Source organism: Cnephaeus nilssonii (genome assembly GCF_951640355.1).
Source record: "Cnephaeus nilssonii genome assembly, chromosome: 8".
NCBI classification, from domain to species: domain Eukaryota; kingdom Metazoa; phylum Chordata; class Mammalia; order Chiroptera; family Vespertilionidae; genus Cnephaeus; species Cnephaeus nilssonii.
Window position 1 is genome coordinate 26,014,248 of NC_137079.1, and position 22,591 is coordinate 26,036,838.

At 49.6% G+C, this 22,591-nt stretch overlaps 2 protein-coding genes across 2 annotated transcripts in view; both read right to left on the reverse strand.

Annotated features, from left to right (window-relative positions):
• Window positions 1-1,783: 1,783 nt before the first annotated feature.
• The window catches only part of ANK1 (ankyrin 1), a gene marked incomplete at its 5' end in the record, with an annotated part of 198,141 nt that continues 177,333 nt past the window's right edge, over window positions 1,784-22,591 (reverse strand). The window contains 6 exon segments of the mRNA XM_079779383.1: window positions 1,784-1,901; window positions 2,221-2,286; window positions 3,251-3,334; window positions 3,970-4,251; window positions 8,445-8,727; window positions 11,769-12,327. Coding sequence (XP_079635509.1) covers window positions 1,803-1,901; window positions 2,221-2,286; window positions 3,251-3,334; window positions 3,970-4,251; window positions 8,445-8,727; window positions 11,769-12,327 — 1,373 coding nt within the window. The 3' untranslated portion in view covers window positions 1,784-1,802.
• Window positions 16,810-17,361, reverse strand: LOC307104360 (large ribosomal subunit protein eL29-like). Its single transcript, XM_079779272.1, has one exon. The coding sequence runs from the start codon at window positions 17,316-17,318 to the stop codon at window positions 16,836-16,838; it is 483 nt and encodes a 160-aa protein (XP_079635398.1). The 5' UTR covers window positions 17,319-17,361; the 3' UTR covers window positions 16,810-16,835.

Here is a 22,591-nt window from a genome sequence, read left to right on the forward strand (position 1 = left end):
AATTTTTCACCACTGTGTGTGGGCCCGTGAGTGACTGTGGACGTGCTGCGCGTGTTGGTTTGGGGGTGAAAATAAATTTGAGTTAGTAGGTGGAGCTGCAGGTGTGGAGTCCACACATAATGAAGGCCGACTGCACAGGCTTGCGAGTGGGTGGTAGCATTAAGGACCAGAGAGCTCTCAGCCCCTTCCCCGTCCTCTCTGCAGCCTGTCTTGCTGGGAGGGGAGCGCGCGGTAGGCCCTTTGGGACCCAGGCAGGTGCCCGCCTCACCCCTGGCTCCCTCCCCACGGTCCCACCACACCCCCCTGGCCTTTTCTGGGCGGAGGCCCCAGCACTGTGCTGGAGCCAGGCTGCTCTGTGTTCCCGACACCCAACTCAGTGGGCTGGGCCCACATCCCTGTGGGTGGTGCAGCTGGAGCATCTACAGAAAAAAGGAAAAAAATGCCCAGGCACTGCCCTTCTCCCCAGGCTGGCCTGGGGGCTGCCTCTCTCCTGTGCGGGGATGTCAGCAGGACCCAAGCCAGAGACCGGAGCTGAAGTTTAAAGCCCCTGCTGCTGCCATAAGGAACATGAGGCAGAGGGGTTTCTAATTATCTGCACCTTTGGATTGTTTCCAGGGCTGATCACAGCTCATCTCCTAAACCAGCAGCCTGGTGGGACCCCCTGGCAGTGCCGGGGTTAACGCTGTGACCTCCTTCAGGGAAGCTGCTGAGGAGTCAGGTCTAATTTTATCCCATAGCTGGATCCGCCAGCCCCTTTTTGCCAAGTGCCGAGGTTCGGGAAGCCCAGAGTCAGCACTTCTGGTGGCTGGGAGCAGCGGTGGCCCTGCTTTTTGCCGAGAGCAGAAAGCCGGAGCTGGCTCGCCGCTCAGCCCAGAGCCGGGGTCTGGGGGTTTGAATGGCAACAACCGGGTTAGTGCTGCGCTGGGGCCACAGTGCCTCCTCGCTTCCTGCCGACTCCCACCCCGACGCATCCTGTACTGAGCTGCCCCGAGCCGGGCGCAGTGAAGAACCTCGGGGCAGCTCAGTACAGGATCCCTCAGGGAGGACGAGGTCAGAGCGGCTGCTGAAGCCCCCAGCACCGCAGGGCCCGCCGGAGAGCCTCCGCCGCCGCGTCTTCAGGGCCCTGCTTCAGGACACATCACCGCACACCGGGCTGCTCAGCCCCATGCTCACGCACGCCATGCACCGAGGCCCCAAGCCCTCCTGGCCTGCAGGGAAAACACCACCACCTCTGGGCCTGCGAACTTCGCCCTTTCCTAGAAAGCACGGGAGTGACAGGTTCCAAGAACCACCACGGGGAATGGAGGCCTGAGGTTGGAGGGGACGTCTGCAGGGCTCCAGGTTCAAGGGACAGTCCAGTTCTAAGTCTGTCACTGTGGGTTGGACTCGCACAGGCTAGACAGACTCAGCTACCCTCTCTGATGCCCTGTCCCCATCTTCCAGGTCCCCACTGCTTGGTTGCCAGGGTAATGTCACTACTGCGATTACCAAGCGCTGTCACTCATCCGAGCGCTTTTCAACTCTGTATGTTTGCACTTCCTGAGAGGCAGGTCAGCAGAGAGTGTGGACTCTGTTTTCTGGACGAGACAACCGAGAGTCAGAGACACAGTTGGGAGGTGGGGGACGAGAACCCATGCCCCTTGACCACAGCAACGCTGCCCCCTGCGTCATGCTGGGAGGGGCGGGGGAGGATGTGAGCAGCCATCGCCAGGCCCGGCCACTCCGCCAAGACCATGCCATGCAGAAAGGATGCAGAAAGACTGTGTTACCTCCAAAGAGCCGTTTGAGGGGGGTGCTCGAGATCACTGCTTCCCCCTTTTCAGGCTTGCCCGCTTCACTATCTGAGCCCCCTTCCTGCCCTCTATCAGGTCCGGCTGCAGGCTATTCCCTCTCCGCTCCACCTGGAGACAGCAGCAGAGACAGAACACAGGACAGATTGCACAGACGGACAGGCAACCAAGTAGGCAAGAGAAGGAAAGGCGTTTCCACCGCCTCCCAGGGAAAGGAGGGCTCGAAGGGGAACCCAGAGGGGTGAGCACAGCGCAGACTGGAACCCGGAGTGCCTGGCGCAGAGGCGAGCAGCAGGTACAGGTGCCGGGCCACTCGTAAGAGCGAGTGCCTCAGGGGCTGTGGCCACCACAGTACCTTGATGTGTCTCATAAAGTCATCAATATCAACGTGCACCTCCCCAGGATCTTCTGGGGGCCCCTCGACAATCACCTCCTCGTGCTCCTGGCTGTCATCGGCACCAGACGACTCTATCTGCCGAACAACCTTGCGGATGATCTGGAAAAGAGAGGGCAGGGAGAAAGGGCTGGCGAAGCCGTCAGGACGGAGCTCGGAAGGAGCGGGTTCCCAGGAATGAAGCTGGGGGACAGGCATTGTCTTCAAGTGGCAAGAACAGGGATGGGTCTCTGGCTCCCATCGCCGTGTGCAAACACTCGCGTTGGACGGCCTCAGAGGGACTAGAATTTGCAGAGGGGTCTTAGCAGGTTTTTAAGGGCCACGGTTGGAACATGCGTCCTTCTGTCTTAGCCAACAGCAGTTCCTCTGCCTCTTGGTATCGATGGCAGTGTACGCTGTCTGTCCTACTTGTATGCCTATGAGCTCCTGAGGGCAGAGGACATTTCTTTTTCAACTATGGTAACTCAATGCCATCTATCCATTCTCTCATTCATTCATCCAAATAGTCTAGCAACTGTTTACTCTGCACCTACCATGTGCTAGGAGTGGGGGATGAAAACATAAACAAGCAGGACCCCTGCCCACACGAAGCGCGTGCGCAGAAGGACAGACGGACATAAGGGGTCTGCTCCAATGTAGTGTGAGCAGCACCCTAGGGGAGCCCATACAAGGTCTTCCCTTTGCACCTTCTTCTCTCTTCTGCCCAAACCTAGCAGAGTGCCCAACCCTGGACAGGCAACTTCATGCCTGCTGAGTTAAAATCGGCTGCCGACTCAATGCATTTCCACATCCTTTTCATTTTGAGAGGCCAGGGATAGTCTGGGGACCACCATACTGCTGTCCTGCAGTTATTTTCCGGGCAGGAGCTCAGTTCAGGCTGGATCCGGGCAAAGTGGCCATGAGGAGTGTCATGTCCGGATCACGGAGGACAGGAGCCCATGGCCCCTGAGCTGTCCCAGCTGAGCCATGCTTTCCCCTCGGTGAGGGAGGCGGGTCCACGGCCTGCCCTTTAGCCTTTGGCCTGCGTGCCCCCCCCCCCCTAGTTCAGGGGACTCTCTGCACCCACCTTTTTGGTGACAATGTTGCCCTGCTCATCTGTGAATTGTTCCTCAGTCACCTGCTCCCCTGGAATATTCTGAAGCTCACTCCCCTGCAATTAGAGAAAGGGAGAAAACTCAAGATGGATAAGCGGGCGTCTCGGAACAGGATTGGAGGATGAGGAGATGGAACAGCAGCAGCAGCAGCCACAGCCACAGTCCGACAAATCCCCACCCGGGCAGGAAACTCCAACGCAGCAGGTAGAGGCAGCCAAACCACCGCTCCCAGTGCCCAGAGCTTTGTGTGGGGTCCCCACAATAGCACCGGGGAGCAGGCAAACAGGGCCCATTATGCAAGTTTCACGGAGAAGACTAAGAGGATGGGAGGCGCCTAATTTGCATTTCTACAGCACTTGACAGTGAAAAAGCCCCTCCACAGAGACCATCACACTGTGTGCAACTTGAGGACAGAAGCAGGATGAGAACGGCCTGCCGAGTCCCAGAGCTGAGCTTTGAGCTTTCTCGGCCCTTGGCCCTCGCTGAGGGGTGGCTCTGCTCTCAGGTCAGAGCCTGTCCCCTGAGGCCTTCCTGTCCCTTCTCTTCCAACACCTCTCCGGACCTGAGGCCGGCGCCTTGCCCCAGCTCGTCCCTACACATCCCTGCCCTGTGCCCTCAGCCCGGCCTCCTGACCTCCTGGCCTCCGCGCTCCCACCTCCAGCTCCAGGCCTGCTTCCTGCCCGGCGATTACCTTGAAGAGGACCCGACGCCGGACCACCCTGGTGGAGATGGTCTCTTCGTCGTCACTCAGGCCCTCGTTCTCCCCCAGCTCCTTGTCCAGTTCCTGGTGGATGTGCTTTAGCACGAAGCACAGAGAGCCCTTAAAAATGTGCATCACGTTCTGACAGCTGACCAGGAAGAAGCTCAGGAGCACCAAGGTGACCAGGAGCTGGGTGATGAAAGTCCACATCCTCACCAGCCCGCCCTCCGGGCGCCAGTGGAGCCAGGGCTTTGGCCGCTGCAAGGGTGCAACCTCTCATTCTCCTCTTGGACCCCCGAGGCCTCCTGGGACCCCTCCCATCCTCACTCCTCAGTCTCCCACTCTTTCTCTCCAGGCAGAGCACCGACCGGCCCTTCACTAGAACTGCCCGCCTGAGTGTCCTGCTGCTCAGCAGCCCCAGGCTCTGCCCTCACGCCCGGGTGACGTCAGGCTTTGATAATTTTAGCTTCCAACCCAGCTGCTAGGGCTGTCCAACGGGGCGAGAAGAAAGCCGGCAGGTGTGTGTGTCCCGGGCACTGGGAGCACATGTCAAAGTCACTGTGGGAGACCCCGCCCCGCCCCACCGAGAGCCCGAGGAGGGACACGGCCCCTCACCTTTCCTGCCTGCCCGCCCCCATGGAACTAGAGGCAGCTCTGCCCAGGGAAGCGCTCTTGTTCAGGGACTCCAGAAAATAAGTGTCCGGAGAATGCAGTTACGCGTGTGTTTCCCTGGGCTGCTATCGCCTGTTCAGAATGATGTTCACCCCCTCTCGTGGGGATGGGACCCGCTAATACCCTGGAGAGTTAGGGGTTTATTTCAAAAATAGCCCTGGGATAAGTGATTTGCCCGGGCCCAGCGCAGCAGGGTCCAGCACAGGTGGCGGGGCTGTGCAGTTCCCATCAGCCTCTTCACCGGGCACAGCAACCCTAAATGTAAGCGTGTAAGCGGCGTGTCTATTTCAGGCCTGTCCTCAAAGGCTCTTCCCATGCTGGCTGTCAACGCCCGCCCCCGAGGAGCAGGAACCACGCGCATTAAGCCTGTCTTTACAGAGCTGATTCACAAATGCGGCCGAGGCAGCTGTGGCTGAAAGGAATTCACTTTTGGGATCAGGCTGTTCCTCCGCATGGCAGAGAGAACAAAGATCTGGGACACAGCACACTGACCTGACAATGCCCTCACTGTGGGGACTTGGGGAAGCTGGGTGCCTCCTCTGGGCCTCAGTTTCCTCATCCCTTACAAGAGGATGAATTAAAGTGCTCTGGAGAGTGCTGTGAAGACCACAGGGCTGTGAGTACCACCACTATCCTACATAATAAAAGGCAATATGCAAATCGACCAAATGGCGGAACCACGGGTCGCTATGACATGCACTGACCACTAGGGGCAGACGTTCAATGCAGGAGCTGCCCCCTGTTGGTCAGTGCACTCCCACAGGGGGAGCACCACTCAGCCAGAAGCCGCGCTTGCAGCTGGCAAGCACAGTGGTGGTGGTGGGAGCCTCTCCTGCATCCACGGCAGCACTAAGGGCCCCTCGGGAGATGTCTGCCTGCCGGCTTAGGCTCGCTCCATAAGCCAGCAGACAGACATCCCCTGAGAGGTCCCAGACTTCAAGAGGGCACAGGCAGGGCTGAAGGACCCCCCTGAGTGTACGAATTTCATGCACTGGGCCTCTAGTCAATAATAACAGCAAATACTGCAGTGTGCACTGCTCTGCAGGCATCATCCTCATGTATTTCATATACTAACTCACTTTAGCCTTGCGACGATCCTACCATGAGGTCTCTATCACCTTCCACAAAGGAAAAGGAGGCACAGACAGGTTAAGGCACTTGCCTATGTGAAAGAGTAAGTAAACGAAGGAGTCAGATTTCAAACTCCCGCCACGGCACAGCACTGCCTCACTTCAACAAGAAAGCACTGGGAAAATAGAAGCCACAGTATATGTGGTTTTGGCCCAGCCAAGAAGAGTCCAATTTCAGGTATTTTCCCCCAGGTCCTTAGGGGAGGGACTGGCTGGCTCACGATCATTTCAGGCCTGCCTCCCAAGCCCCAAAGGATGAGGCATCTCTCTATCTCTCTGCCACTGTTTCCAGAGATTCACTGGAAAGACTGGCAAATGGGTGCTTTGTAAACCGTCACCTTAAATGGACCTCGTGATCATCCCCCGGGTCCTGCCAGATGATTAGGACAACAGCTCATCCACACCATCCAATCCTGTCCTAGGCTGCGGAGGCGTTAGGTGTGCCCGCGCCCCACCCCCACCCCCCGCCCCATAATGACGCGCCCACTGGGAAACGGAGGAGATCTGGACACTCCTGGCTCTGACGCTGGTTCATCATGTGACCCTGGACACACCCTCAGCCACTCTGGGCCTCAGTTTGCTCATTTGTAAATGAGTCAGATGGACCAAATGACCTAGAGGGTTTCTCCCTGAACCTCTGGGGTGATCCTGCTTTCTCCCCAGGTTTCCCTCACCAAAGGCTGTCTGCAGAGGCAAGGTGGAAAATATCGCCCCTGCAGTCTTTCTCTTTCCCTGGGAGTCAGGAGTCCAAACCCGGTTAAGAGCTCCTGTGCTCTGGGCCGAGCACTTGCTGCTGGGAGCAGCAGCAGTGGGTACCAAGAAAGAGCTCGATGGCAAAATGTGCACCCGGGTGGGCTGGGGTTAAAAATGGACGCAGCCGCCTGTCCTGTCCGAGGCACATACTTGGCAAGAACGCATTCTAAATAAAACCCGATTCAATTCCTAGCAGCTCTTGGCCGTCAGCAGCCTGGGACCACTGTGGAGCCAGCGAGTCCTGCAGGCCTCAGGGTGTCTGCAGGCACTGGCCTCAGACAGGCGCACAGGAAGAGAAGAAAGAAGCAGATGGGACAGGGAGGAAGAAAGCGGTTGCTGGGTGAGGAAACCGCGCTGACCGAACAGTAAGAAACCAAAGGAGACACAGAACACACCGCTCGTGCACACATTAAAAATCCATGGGCACAGACCAGCAATGCAAATTTTATAAGAACCCAGACATTTAAAAGACACATTAAGAAGATATCTGGAATTTGCTTCAAAATAATATGGGGAGGTGGGAGAGAGTGGAGAGGGGTTCAGATGAAACAAGGTTGGCCATGAATTGTGCAGCCTGGGTGGTGTATGCATGGAGAGTTAAGATGATATTCTGTCTGTTTTTGTATTTATTTGCAGTTTTTCATAATAAAATTTATTTTTTTCAAAAAACACATTAATTCATGGCCGGCATGGCTCAATGAGTGTCAACCTATAAACCAGGAGGTCATGGTTTGATTCCTGGTCAAGGCACATGCCCCGGTTGCGGGCTCGATCCCTCGTGTGGGGCGTGCAGGAGGCAGCCGATCGATGCTTCTCTCTCATCATTGATGTCTCTATCTCTCTCTCCCTCTCCCTTCCTCTCTGAAATCAATAAAAATAGATCTAAACAAACAAACCAACAAACAAAACCCACATTAAAATGGAAGCCTATGGGAATGAGGAGGGGCAAGAAAATGAGAATGGAGCATGAAGATGAAAGTGAACGAACAGAAAAAGTACAGTAAGACAAACTGAACGGGATGGAAGGAGGGAGAGCTGATGGAGGAAGAGGCCAGGAAACCGGAGGAGAGGAGAGCGAGTCTGTGGTGGGAAGGTTCTCCCCATCCCTCTCCTGTGCCCCTTGATGAGCGCACCCAGGAACCAGAATTCCTGCTAGGTCAGTGGTCGGCAAACTCATTAGTCAACAGAGCCAAATATCAACAGTACAACAATTGAAATTTCTTTTGAGAGCCAAATTTTTTAAACTTAAACTTCTTCTAACGCCACTTCTTCAAAATAGACTCGCCCAGGCCGTGGTATTTTGTGGAAGAGCCACACTCAAGGGGCCAAAGAGCCACATGTGGCTCGCGAGCTGCAGTTTGCTGACCACGATGCTAGGTGAACCTTGGTGATCATCCATTCACTCCTCGTTTACCAGCGAGGAAAACAAGGTGCCAAGAAGAGAGGGCCTTGTCCACAGCCTCGCAGACCATGGTTGGACCACTTAGCCCGACCCCCAGCTCTAAGCCCTTTCTAAAACACGCCGAAAAGAGAAAACAAGAATCACAGCTTTGGAGTCAGCCAGACTGGACTCAAAGCCCACTTCTGACCCTGTGACCCTGGGCAAGTTGCTCAACCACCAGCTGCAGATGGGAATAACCGCTGGGAGCCGGGCAGTTGTGAGGATGACGACAGCACAGGCTGTGCCTGAATGCTCAGGAGCTCCCCACAGGTCAGCCCCTCCCTCCCCTCTGCAGGGGTCAAGGAGGCAGACAGACAGGCCAAGACCACGGAAGCTTCTAGAGAAAGTGAAGTCACCGCCACAATGCTTAAAGCAAATAAACACGCTCGGCTCTGGGCTGAGTGAAGAGGAGGTTGCCTGGTGCTGGGACAGGCATCAGCAGGCCCCTCCCTGCGGGCTCTCACCCTTACCATCTGGGAGAAGGTGCTCTCTGCCTCCTGCACCCGCTCTCGGTGTCTTCGTTCCCGGTCAGCCTGCAGGCTCTCGGCCTCGGGCTGCTCCGGCTGCAAGTGCTCAGTGGCAGACACCAGGACCTTCTCGTACTCCCGAGACCCGCTGGGCTCCAGCCCTTTGACGGTGGTGACGGTTCTCTGGAATGAGTGTGGGCCTCGCGTGACCTCCTCTTGCCAGGAACCTTGTGCAGCATCTTGCAGGTACGAGACAATGGAGCCTTCCCCATCCCAGTCCTGCAGTCTGGGGTCCCGGAAGAGAGAAAGGACACCGGGTCACCCTTCAGTCTCTGCTCTTGGAGATACCCTCCCCCTCCAGAGCCCTGGCTCACCCAGGACACATCCTATACAGCCCACCCAAGGGACGGGAGAGCGGGGGCAAATCACACAGCTGACTGCCCTGTCCAGAGAGGCACAGATGGGCCACCCATGCTGTCCAGGTGGGGAGGGCCATGGGTACCAGTGCCATCGGTCCCCTCCCTTTGAGTGGACGACCCCACTCTGGGCTCACACCGAAGATCCAGTCATGGGCCTCTGCATCCATCACGTTTTCACCTCCCCTCCAGCCCTCCAGGCCACCTGCACTCAACAGTCCTCATCGCAGTGCTCACCTGAAAGCCAGTCACTCCCTCCCCCTGGAAAATAGGTAGTGGGAGGTGGCCTCTAGAAATAGGTAGTGGGAGCGTGTCCCACGCTCTTCCGTGGCTTCTGGGACACCCCATTTGCCTGGTTTCCCCCACTCTCTGGCCTCTCCTTTTCAGTGTCCTTTGTTGGTTCCTCCTAATTTCCCTGACTTCTGAACGTTGGAGCACTCAGGGCTCAATTCTCAGACCTCAGCTCTATCTACACCCACTTCCTAAAGGAGCGCGTTCAGGCCATGGCTTTACACCCCATCCACATGCTGCTCATGCCCAGGTGCCTGGCCCCAGCACCTCTTCCTTGAACTGCAGGTGGGAAACGGCCTCCTCAACATCTCTCCTCTAAAAGGATTCCTAACAGGCACCTTGAAGACACGGTCAGACCAGTTCCACCCAGTCTTCCCCAGTCTGTGGTAAAGGGCACCTTCATCCTTTCAGTTGTCAGGTCAAGGACACTGGTGAGCTCTTTGACTTCCGTTTCTCACACTCCACGTCTTATTTGTAAGCAAACCCCTTTTGGTTCAACTTTCAAAATATACCCTGAGCACAACCACTTCTCGCCACCATCACGGCTACCATGTGGGTCCACATCACCAACACTGGCCTCCTCGCTCCTCTCCCTGCTTCTACCCCTGCCCATGTCAGGCTGCTCTCAAGGCATCTGTTAGATCACCTCACTCCTCTGCTCAGAACCCTCCAATGGCTCCGCATTCCTCCCTGTAAATGCCCAAGTCTTTCTATGAGCCTCAGGGCCTGACACGTCTGGCCTCATTACCTCCTGACCCCATCTTCCTTGATCAGTATACTGTAGGCACAGTGACCTCCTCACTGTCCCTTGACTATGCCGGGCATGCCCTACTTCAAGGCCTCTGCACTAGCTGGGCCTTCGGCTGGATGTCACCCCAATTCCTTTAAGTCTTTATTCCAACGTCACTCTCCCAGGCTTCCCTAGCAACCTTATCTATAATTTCAACCACCCCTTCTCCCCCGCACCCCCCACCCCCCGCCACACACTCCTCCTGCTCCCATTCCCTGCTTTATTTTTCTTTTTATCACTTAATATCTAGCATTTCTCTTTTAATTTTATTTACTTTATCTTGTTTACCATCTGTTTCTCCATTAGAATATAAACTTCTTACAAGTAGAGATTGTCTGTTTTGTTCAGTGCTGTATCCCCAGTACCTAGGCATTTTTTTTTTTATAAATGCTTGGCACATAGTAGGCACTCAAGACATATTGCTGAGTGAGTGAACAAAATTCGTCCCCATCAGAGGGCTGACCAAGGTCACAGAGCCACACTGTAACACCCTGAGGCCCAGCGTCCAGGCCTTCTGGTTCCTCATCTGGTGACCCCGCTGTGGCCATGGTGCAGAGGCCAGCACACAACGAAGTGTCCATCAAGGCTGTTGGATGAATGGCCATCAGGGTTGTTGGAAGATGGTCTCTCTCACAGGAAAGCCAGTATTTCACTTTGAATCCTCACAGCCTCTGTCTGTCCAATTCTCCCCCTCCCGCCACTCAAAGGATTAGTTTGGGAACTAAATAAATCCGTGCATCTTCTAAACGACCTTCCTTGCCCTCCTCCAATGGTGTTTGGGCCACACTGAGTGGACCCTGGGGACTGGCCAGGCAGCTCCACATTTTGAGTGGAGCAGTGTGGATGGGAAGAGGAAATGAGAACAGGTTTCCCACGGCCTGGCCGGGCCTGAGCTCCTTGGGTGGCCGCAGCCTTCTGGAACACAGAAACAGTGTCCTCGCTTTAGGGAGAATCGAGGAAGCACAGCGACATGGAAGAAACAGCTGCCGTCGCTTGTTTCCTGTGCCAGCTGGTCCAGGAGGGCCAACGCGATACCCGCCACCTGCCTGTCTCCTCTCTCCCTCTCGCCACGAGCCCCCTCTGCACTCCGAGCACCGAGAGTGTGGTGTCCACGGCGTGGCTGCCGGCCTGGCCAGGGTCTGAGGGCTCTCTGGGTCCCAGAGGAGCATAAGGCCCTTCTGCCCGAACTGCCACCAATGCTTCCCGGCTGCTGGCGTGGCACCAGGCCTCTAGCCACAGGGAGCTTGGTGAGGAGTCACCCACAAGAACAGCCGGCTCCGAACAGCTGAAAGTTCTGTCCTGCCCTAGATAAACCCACCAGTCTCACTGTTTCAAAAAGGTAAAGGAGAGAGGGCACCATTATCAGCTCTGTCACACGCAAGCTGTGTGACCATACAAATGACTTCCCGGGCCCCGGGGCTTGTAGGTTTCTAAATATGGTCTTCAACGATAAGCACTCCGCGGTGATAGGGGCCCGGGCACCCAGCCCCAGCTGCACTTAGAGACGTGGTTCCGCCAAGCCTAGAACCTTTCTCCTAAGTGTGCTCCCCCATCCAACACCCTCAGCCTCTCTCCTATGGGCCACAGCCAGGGGTGTCTTGGGGAGGAACTGGCCTTTGCAGACCACAGTTCCATTCTCACGGGACAGGAGTCAGACTGAGCTCTGGGCGGCTTCGGAGGTCAGCTGGTAGTACTGAATGGATTTGTCCCCGGGCGTTCAGAACACAGAGTCAGGGTGGGCAGCAGCACCTAAGCATTACAGCCAGGCACAATGTCACCCGGAAACCCAGGAAGAGGCAAGGCATCCCACCCCGGCAGCCCAGCCCTTACCTGTCCTGGCTTGTCTCCATCACCCGACTCACAGTGGGGGATTCTGTGATGCGGGCTTGCACCCTCTGCTGGCCTGAAACAAGAGACACTTCATTCTCTGAGTCCTGCCCTGCACCTGTCGAGTCCTCCTGCCTCTCATGACCTGGCAGCTTCTCTTCTGACCTCTGACCTTCCTCCTGGTCAAGCAAATCGATAAGGCCATTTGTGGCATCTGAATCCACTGTGTCATCCTCCACAAGGTCCAGAGAGCCCAGCGTGGGGCCCTGCGTTCCCTCGGAGAACGCCCCCTCCAGCTTCCACTCGTGGCCGGTGGCGTCAGAGTCCTCGGCCTTGCTGCACTCCAGAGAGGAGTCCTCAGCAGTGACCAGAGAGGGTGTGAGGCCTGCGGACCACACCTGCATGTCAGACATCTCCAGCATGGCGTCATGCTCCGTGGCCGCCAAGGGGATGGCGTCTATGACGGCCACCTCGTTCCAGTACTGGTCTGCACGCAGCGGAGAGGGAAGCGCGTAGTGCAGGGAGGCAGGGGACAGCAGCTCGTCCTGCAGCGAGGAGTAACCTGGATGGGCAGACAGAGGGCAACATGCTCCAGAAGCGATTTTTGTCACACACGCTCACGTGCAAGTCCACGCGCGCACACACACGCACACACGGCCACGGCCACAGAGAGGCATGCACATTCCGGGCGAGGGGCTTTCCAAGCTCAAACTCCATTGCTCAGGCCTTGTGGCTGCTGCCCAGAGCACCTGGGCAGGAGAAACAAGGGTCTGGTTTGGGTGGGGGCAGCCAGGGAGAGGGGCAAAGAGGAGGGCGCCTTTGCTGGATGGCAAAGAGAACGGAATTCCTTTCCAGCTCGGAGCGCTAGATCAAGGAGCCTTGATCCAAAGGACTTGTGCTCCAATCTGTCTCCAATGGAGGAAAAGCCCACTTCTCCACGGCTGGGCAGAAAGAAATGTTGTTCTTTCTTCGCTCCAACCGTCCCTTTAGCACAGTCCTTGGAGTATCTGTCAGGAATGTACCTTAAAGGGAGGGAGCAGCCCACCCAGACCCAGGGTCAGAAACCAAGCTGCCTTGGAGGGCTTTAGTGGGCACACTTGAACACCCACAGGCCTCGGTGAAATCATTTGGTTTGGGATGAAGTAACTTTTCCTCTTGTTGCCAAAAGGTTCTAGAAACTTGAATAATCTCAACAGGCACAAGGGAGAGCTCTAAGGGTTCAAAACAGGGGCCAGGAGGCACCAGGCAGGTCGGCTGCCACCCCAGTCCTCAGCCCTGAGCTCCTTGCCTGTAGGCCCTGAGCCGTGTTCCAGCTCCTGGTCAGCAGTGAGCAGGTGGGACCGGAGCCAGCTGGCTCAGGACACTGTGCATGGTACCCTGGTCAGCACAGCCTGTTCTTACGTCTGTTCCTTCCTGACTGGCTCGGCCAGGAGTCCCTGCTAGTTTTCTGATTGGCTCTGGTAGTGGTTCCCTGATGTTCAGAAGTGACTAGGAGCCCGAGTGAGTGGCACGTGTAAATGTGTGAGAAGCTGTGTGCCAGCTGCACTGTCCTGTCAGGCGGCTCCTCTAGCCAGGAATGGAGGGGGGGGGGGAGGGTCCCTGTGAAAAGGGGACAGAGGGCCTCTGACTCCCCTTCAGAGCAGGTGCCAATCTGTGGATGGGAGAAGGAACTAGAAACTAGAAGATTCTCCATTTGGCTCAGCTTGTCTGGGGAACGAGAGAGCGGATGTGTGCCTACAGCTTCTGAAGACCCAGCAGAGCCAAAGGGAGGACCTGTGCATGGGTGGCGCTGCCCCCTGCAGAGTATCGACCTTCCTAGATACTCTAACCTGGTGTCCAGGCTCTTCATTCTGCCATTCACCCCACACCCCATCCCATCCCCCGCATCAGGCCCTTTCCTGGGCTGGGCCTTTCTTTAGCCGAATGGGCCCTCCTCATTCCCAGCTCTGAGCCTCAGCTGCTCCCCAACCCTTCTCTCCTTTTGACAATACCATCTCCAGCTATCCTCATTCACATGTTCAACAAAAACATATTAATTAAGGTAAATTACAAGCCTTATACCAGGCTAAAGGGTTGGGGATTACACACACACAGCACACACAAACAAGCAGCTTCTCTCTGTCCTCTTTTTCATGATGTTTTCCCAATGACTTCCATTCACGTTGATTTTCCCCTCTTTGAGCCCAGCCATGTTCCCCACTAAGTTGCTCATGAACTCTGCACTCTTTGGGGGCAGGAATGGTGTCTCCCTTTTCCTCCCACGTGCCTAGACCGGATTGGGAATTCATTGGCTCCAAAGACTGCTGCAGAGCTCTCTGGGTGTGTGAGGGGGACACCGGAGCAGGAACAGGTGACCTCATCCATATTCAGTAAAACCACAATGGCTAGCATTTACATATCTCAATGAGCCAAGAACCATGCTATGTGATTGACACACATCTTCTCTTAATCTTCCCAGGAGAAGATTAATTCTCCTGATTGATTGCTACAAGTCTATGTGGTTCCAGGTCTCAACATTAGGAGGAGGAGAAAAAGACCATGAGGTGGTGGGGTGGACGGTGGGTAGGGTTGTGCAGTGGCAAGATACTAAGGGACTATCCTTTCAGATCTGACCAAACTAGGAACAGAGATGTGGGAGAGTAAGAGAAATGGGTGGGTCAAATTTTACCACGGTATGAACTGCAAGTCAGTGTATGTGAATCTGTGACCTAAGGAATTGGGAAGCCAGGGGCAATGGCCTTCAAACCCTCCAAAGAAATCTCTCCAGATAGATGCAAGCAGGGCACTTTAGATTCAGGTAATTACTTTTCTTCTTGTTATTTTGAAAGCATTATTATATTCTATTACTACTGGAGCATCTATTTTGTATAAAAGGTATCTAATATGTTATTTTAAATTATTATTACAACAACCCTACAAGGAAAGTAATATTATTCCAACTTTATACATAAGGAAACTAGAGGTTCAGCAACTTGCTTAAGGCACAGCTAGTCAGAGTGGTCTGTTCACTAGAATCTGCCATTAATATCTTTTTTTTTTTTAAATGCTCACCTGAGGATATTTTTTCTATTGATTTTTAGAGAAAGTGAAAGGGAGGTAGGAGGGAGATAGTTAGAGACAGAGAAAAACATTCATATGAGAGAGACACTTTGGTTGCCTCCTCCACAAGTTGGGGCCAGGAATAGAACCTGCAACTGAGGTACATGCCCTTGACCAGGAATCAAACCCACCACCCTTTGGTCCGAGGGCCAATGCTCTAACCACTGAGCAACCAGCCAGGCCCCATTAATATCTTTTAAAGATATCTTTATTGAGGAACAGTCGACATACAATAAATGCACATACAGGGTAGGGCAAAGGTAGGCTTACGGTTGTTTGTATGGAGGAAGACATGCAGGTTATGATTAAAATAGCTTTATGAACTCTGTATTTTGTATACTAACAACTGTAAACCTCCTTTTGCTCCACCTTGTGTTTATTTACTTACTGATTGATTGATTTCAGAGAGTAAGGGAGAGGGAGAGAGAGATAGAAACATCAATGATGAGAATCACCGATTGGCTGCCTCCTGCATGACCCCCACTGGGCATTGAGCCTGCAACCTGGGCATGTTCCCTGACTGGGAATTGAACCATGACCTCTTGGTTCATAGGTTGATGCTCAACAACCCTATATTTAAAGTAGATAATTTGATAGGTTCTGACATAGGTATACACCCATGAAACCATCATCACAATGAAGAGAGGAACATCCATCATTCCTGAAATCTTTTCTTCGTAATCTTTTCTTTCACCACTCCATTTCCAGGTAACTAGTGATCTGCTTTCTGTTACTATAGTTTGGATTCCTTGAATTTCATATAAATGGAATTATACAGTGTGCCCTCTTTTTTGTCTGGCTTTTCACTCAACTTGATAGTTGGGTATAATCCATATTGTTATATGAATTGATGATTTTTGCATTTTTATTGCTAAGCTGTATTCCATTGGATGGATAGACTAGTTTGTTTATCCATTTACCTACTAATGGACATTTGGGGTTTCCAACATGGGGTTATTACAAATAAAGCTGCTTGCCTGTGTGGACATACACTGTCTTTTCTTTGTGGAAATCCATACGAGTGGAATGGCTGGGTCATATGGTATATGTTTAACTTTTCAAGAAATAACCAAAGTGTTTTCCAAAGTGGTTGTCCCATTTTACATTCCCACCAGCAGTGTATGGAAGTTCCAGTTCCTCCACATCCTTGTCAACAGTTGGTATGGTCAGTCTTTTGCATTTTATCCTTATGTGTAGTGGTATCTCCTGGTAATTTTAATTTGTATTTCCCTAACGTTGAGAATCTTTCCATGCACTTATTTGCCATCTGAACATTTTATGGGTTAAGTATCTGTCCATTCTAAAATGTGGGTTGTTTGTTTTCTTACTGTGAGTTCTGAAAGTTCTTTATATATTCTGGATACAAGACCTGTATCAGGTTTGCCAATATTTTCTCCCAATCTGTGCCTGGTCTTTTCATTTTCTTCACAGGGTATACTGAAGAGAAGAAGTTTTGATGAAGTTCAAATTATCAATTTGTTCTCTTGTGGATTGTGCTTTCGGTGTTCTATATAAGAAATCATTGTCTTACCCAAGATCATTAAGGTTTTCTGTTATGTTTTCATCTAAAAGTTTTATAGTTTTATGTTTATTTCGATAAATTTTTATATTAGGTTTTAGACTTAATTTATAATCCATTTCAAGTTATTTTTTGGTACGTGGTGCAAAGTATGAATCCAAGTTCATTTTTGCATATGGATATCCAATTGTTCCAGTACCACTTGTTGTAAACAGTTTCCTTTCTCTATTGAATTGCTTTTGCACCTTTGTAAAAATCAGTCATTCATACACATGTGGTTCTATTTCTGGACTCTATTCTGTTCCACTAATTATCTTTTTTTTTTTTTTTTGACAGATCCTGCCACAGGTTTATTTGTACAAACAGCACAGGAGGACACCAGCGCCATGCAGACAGCAGCCCAGGGGTCCCACCAGTCCTTCCGTCCTCACGTCGGCAGACAGAGGCCTCTACTATGAAGCCTTCGTGGGGGCCTGGGCGCCTTTGGGAGCGGGAGCCTGGGCACTTTTGGGGGCAGGACCCTGAGCCCTGTTGGGAGTCTGAGCTGCAGCCACACCCGCATCCTGGGGCTTGGTTTCTGCCTTGGCCTTGGCCTTTGGCAATGCAGGCATGACATGTTTCCCAAGCTTGGGGTGAGCAATGTAGGCAAGTCGACTGAGTTTGCGGCTGCTGCCCTTTGGGATATTGGGCCTGGGCTCCTTGGGCTTGACCAGGGCCTTGATGGCCTCAGCGCATGCGCTCATGGCCTTGGCATTGTTGGCTTGCATCTTCTTCAGGCCCTTCTTGTTGTGCTTCTTGGCAAAGCGCATGTTCCTTAGGAACTTGGGGTCTAGCCCCTTAAGAGATTCATATCTTTGTGATCGGGGTTTCTTGATGCCGTTTCTGTGCCATTTTCGGGTCTGGTTGTGCATGGTGTGGTTCTTGGACTTGGCCATCTCTGCACAGAAGCCCGTGGCTCCCGAAGCGCCAGGGACCGGAAGAGAAAATGATTATCTATCTTTGTGACAATACCACCCTGTACTGATTACCATAGCATTATAATCAATCTTGAAGTCAGGTAGTCTGAGTCCAAATTTGTTCATTCCTCCCACTTTGTTCATTCTCTAGGTCTTTTCATGTGAATTTTAGAACTACTTTATCAATTTCTGGGGAAAAAAAGCATACTGGGATCTTGATTGAGATTGCATCAAATATATAGATCATTTTGAGAGAACTGACAATATCCAGTCTTCTGGTCCATCATCAAGATGTACCTCTACCTTTATTTAGGCCTTCTTCAATTCCTCTCAGAAATGTTTTGTAGTTTTCAATGTGTAAGTCTTTCACGTCTTTCATCAGATATATCTCCAAGTATTTCAATTTTTTCAATGCTATTGTAAATATTATTCTTTTATAATTGTTCATTGCTAGTATATAAATTCAATTGATTTTATATCTTGAAATTGTATCTTGCAAGCTTATTGAACTTATTTATTAATCACTTCTTGTAGATTCCACTAGATTTTTTATACATGTGATCTTGTCTGAGTAAATGGTTTACTTCTTCCTTTTCAATGTGGTTGCCATTTATTTCTCTCACTTGCCCTATTGTACTGGCTAGCACCCCTAATAAATGTTGAACAGAAGCAGTAAGAGTATATATCATTGTCTTGTAACTGAACTTAGAAGAAAAGCATTCACCATTAAATGTAAGGTTAGCTTTAGTTTGGTGTGTTTTTTTTAGGTGCCCTTCATCAGGTTGAATGCATTCTTTTCTATTCCTACTTGCCGAGAGGTTTTTCGGCTTTTAATCAGGAATGGATGTTGGATTTGTCAAATCCTTGTTCTGTATCTATTATGATGATCATATGGTTGGTTTTTTTACTTTGTTAATGTGATGAATTATATTGATTTATTACATGATCTCTATTCTTTTAAATTTCTTAAGGTGTGTTGTATGGCCCAGAAGGCAGCTATCTTGGCAAATGTTCCATGTGAGTTTGAGAAGAATATATATTCTACTGTTGTTGGGTGAAGTAGTCCATAAATGTCACTTATGTCGAGTTGATGGATGGGGTTGTTGAGTTCACCTGTCCTGATTTTCTGTCTGCTGGATCTGTCCATTTCTGATAGAAGGGTGCTTAAGTCTCCAACCAGGATAGTGGATCCATCTATTCCCCCTGCAGTTCCATCAGTACTTGCCTTGGATAGTTTGATGCTCTGTTTTAGATGCATATACATTATGGATTGTTTTGTCTTCTAGGAGAAATTGACCTCTTTATTGTTATGTAATACCCTTCTTTATCCCTAACTTTACTTGTTTTCAAGTCTGCTCTGTCTGAAATTAATATAACTATTCCTGCTTTTTAAAAATTAGTGTTAGCATGGCATATTTTTCATCATCCATTCACTTTTAATTTGTATGTGTCTTTATATTTAAAGTGGGTTTCATGTAGATAATAATAATTGAGTTGTGTTTTTTGATCCACTCTGACAATCTCCATCTTTTAATTGATGCATTTAGACCATTGACACTCAATTGATCATCTATATAGTTGGATTAATATCTACCATATTTATTATTGTTTTCTATTTGTTGTCCTTGTTCTTTGTTCCTATTTTTGTCTTCCACTCTTTTTCTGAATTTTGTGATTTTAATTGAGTATTTTATATGAATCCATCTCTCCCCTTTCCTAGAATATTGGTTATGCTTATTTTTTAAAAAAAACTTTTTTTAACAATTGCCCTAGAGTTTGCAATATACATTTCCAACTAACACAAGTCTACTTTCAAATAACACCATACCACTTCATGGGCAATGTGAATACCTTATAATAACACAATAATCTTAATTCTTTCCTCGGGTTCCTTCTATCATAGATGTCTGCTGTCATTCATCATTCATTTTGCTTATATATAAGCATACATAAGCATAATAAAATACATTGCTGCTATTATTATTTTGAACAAGCTTAGCCTATAGATCAACTAAGAATAAGAAAAATAAAAGTTTTTATTTTATCTTTACTTAATTCTTCTTTGACGTTCTTTCTTACTCTATGTGGATTTGAGTTTCTGATCTGTATTATTTTCATTCTCTCCAAAGAACTTCTTTTAATATTTTTTTGCAAGACAGGCCTGCTGGCAACATATTCCCTCAATTTTTGTTTGTATTAGTATTTACTTCTTCACTTTTCAAGGATAATTTTTCAGGATACAGGATTCTGGGTTGTTATTTTTTTTCTCTTTTAACACTTTAAATATTTCACTCCACTTTCTCCTTGTTTTCAGGGCTTCTGAAGAGACATCTAATTAGAAAATAATGTATTTATCCTGTCTGTTATCCTTTTCCTTTGGCCTGAAAGGCTTTTGTTTTTCCCCCTACCATTGCTTGTAGTATTTTATATGAATCCATTTCTCCCCTTTTCCTTGATGAATTCTTTCAGCTTTTGTATGTCTGGAAAAGTTTCTTTTGCCTTCAGTTTTGGAAGTTATTTTTGTTGGGTACAAAATTCTAAGTTACTTTAAAGATGTTCTTTAAAAATGTGGCTCCACTGTCTTCTTACTTATTTCCAATGAGAAACCTAATATTCTTTATTTTTACACACTGTTTTTTGTTTTTGTTTTTTTTGCTGCTTTTAAGACTTTATCACTGGTTTTGACCAATTTGTTTAAAATATGCCTTGGCATAGTTGCTTTCATGTTTCTTGTGCATGTGGTTCATTGAATTCCTTGGATCTGTGTATTTATAGCTTTCATCAAATTTGGAAAAATTTCAGCCATTATTTCTTGAAATGCTTTTTCACTCAGTTCTCTGTTGGGAATTCTAATTTCACAAATATAAGGTCACTTGAAATTGTCACATAGCTCACTGATATATATATATTTAATTTCTTTTCTTTTTGTGTTCCATTTTGGAGAGTTTCTATTATTATGTAGTCAAATCCACTAATCTTTTCTCTGTAATGTCTAATGTCTAATCCTACCCAGTGTATTTTTAATCCTACACGTTATAGTTTTATCTCTAGAAAATTGGCTAGAATCATTTAAAAATATCTTCTATGTCTCCACTTGACGTTTTGAATCCTAAAATACAGTTATAACTGCTTGACCAGTCTTGTCTGCTAATTCTGACATCTGTGTCAGTTTTGGGTCAGTTTCAATTGATTGATTTTTTTTCTCCTCATTATGAGTCATGCTTTTCTGCCTCTTTGTATGCCTGATAATCTTTAATTGAATGTCAGACATTGTGAATTTTTTCTTGTTTGGTGCAGGATATTTCCATGTTCTCATAAATATTCCTGAGCTTTGTTTTTTGTGCAGTTAGGTTACTTGGAAATAGTTTGATCCTTTTTAATTTTACTTATAAGAATGATTAGGCAGGGGTGGAGCACTGCTCAACCTAGGGCCTGCTATTCTCCATTTCTGAGATAGAACCTTTCTTTATTCCCTATGCAATGCCTGTGAGAGATCCGTCTGCCTGTTTGGTATAGCTGATTATACTCAACCAAAACTTCCAGAGGCAATCTCTTCAGATCTCCAGAGTTCTCTGTCTGTGCAGCTTTCTCTTCCCTGGTAATCTATCTTGGGACCTCTAGCTGTCCTAGTCTCCCTGGACTCTCAGCAACTCCTCCTCAATCCAGGGAGTCCTCTTGGATGTCTCTTCCCCATGCCATGACTAGAAACTAGCAATACAGTTCACTTTGTGTATTTCCAGGTCTCATGGATCACTGCCCTTTATTGCCAGATGTCCAATGTCTTGAAAATGTTTACTTTGTATATTTTGTCCATTCGGGGCTGTTAGGGTATATTCAGTCCCAGTTACCTCATCTTGGCCAGATGTGAAATGCATCTTAAACAGTCTGTCGGATATGGCCAGATGAACATTCTGTCATTCCTGGGAATCTCAGTAATTCTTGATAAAGACTGGGAGATGGTAGCTCTACTGGCCACAGAATACCTGAGGCTCATTCCTGGGTATTCTTTGCAACTTTTCCACCTTAAAACTCCATGGTGTTCACTTTAATACATTTTCATTTAAATGAAAATATGTCTGTAAAGGTAACTAATTCATGCACACCCTCTCACACCTTGTGTTTATCCTAGAGACCCTCCTCTGGTAAAAGAATTTAGGGGCTATGCCTCACTGCTCCCTTTCAGTCTTCAGAGGACCCCACTGGTCCACCCACAGCCCCACAAGCTTGGATCTGAGGCTGCAGGTGGCCATACTCAGTGCCGGTGGGGATTACTACTAAGTCAGAGCAATGTTCTTTCAGGCCTGAGTACAACCTCATAAGGAACATCTCACAGGTGGCACCCAGACCATCATAAGGTCTGGTGAGTTCCCTGGGTTGCATTTCAGATGTATCTGTCTCTCTAGGAGTCTCATGCGACGCTGCCATACCTTAGTCACCAGCACATCCTTCAGTCTAGAGGCCTCTCCTTTGGGTTGCTTGTTGGGGGAACCAGGTAAAAGGCAACCATACATACTGCTTTTGGACAGAGGACAGTCCAGTGGTCCCTCCCCAGGTCTGTCCTCATCTCAGGTTATCATGTGGGTCTCTGCTTATCTGGATGTAATGATTATCCTATTAATGTCAGGAGCAAGCTAGACGAGGAGTGGACAGACAACCTGACCTCAGACAGGAGCCAAATTCAGCAGCTGTATTTGTTAAGAGTTGATAGATAGAAAGAAAACACATTTGATTTCTAAGTAGACATTAATATATGTTCAATTTATCAAACCAAATGGAGCTGACAAGTGTGGGTGTGAGGTATCCATTTTTCCTTTCATAGGAGAAATCTGTTTTATTTTTAGGAACATGCTATTTTCCCTCCTGCTTTTAGGTAACTTTTGTCTACACATTTACTGGTATTACCCAAGAGCCTGGGTAGTCTCCCTCTTGTGTAGGGGAAGCAAGTGGCCTTTTGGCTTCAGCCCCCTTCTGCTTTGGCCAGTCCAGGTACAGATGGCAAGAGGAGCCAGGAAGGCAGGAAAAGAGATCTCAGGTTCCTATTCTGCTGACACCAGGAGCAACCAATCCCTGCCCTTAGTCCCCATGGCTTCATAAGGAGACTCAGACAAGCAGAGAAACGAGGTCAAGCACAAAGGAGGCAAGGTTTGACCATGAGCATTGTGCAGATGGCTGGGCAACCTCAGGACAAGCCATCACTGCTTCTGCCCGTGAGAAAGCCAGAGCAACTGCAGGAGGCTGCTGTCTCCCAGTCT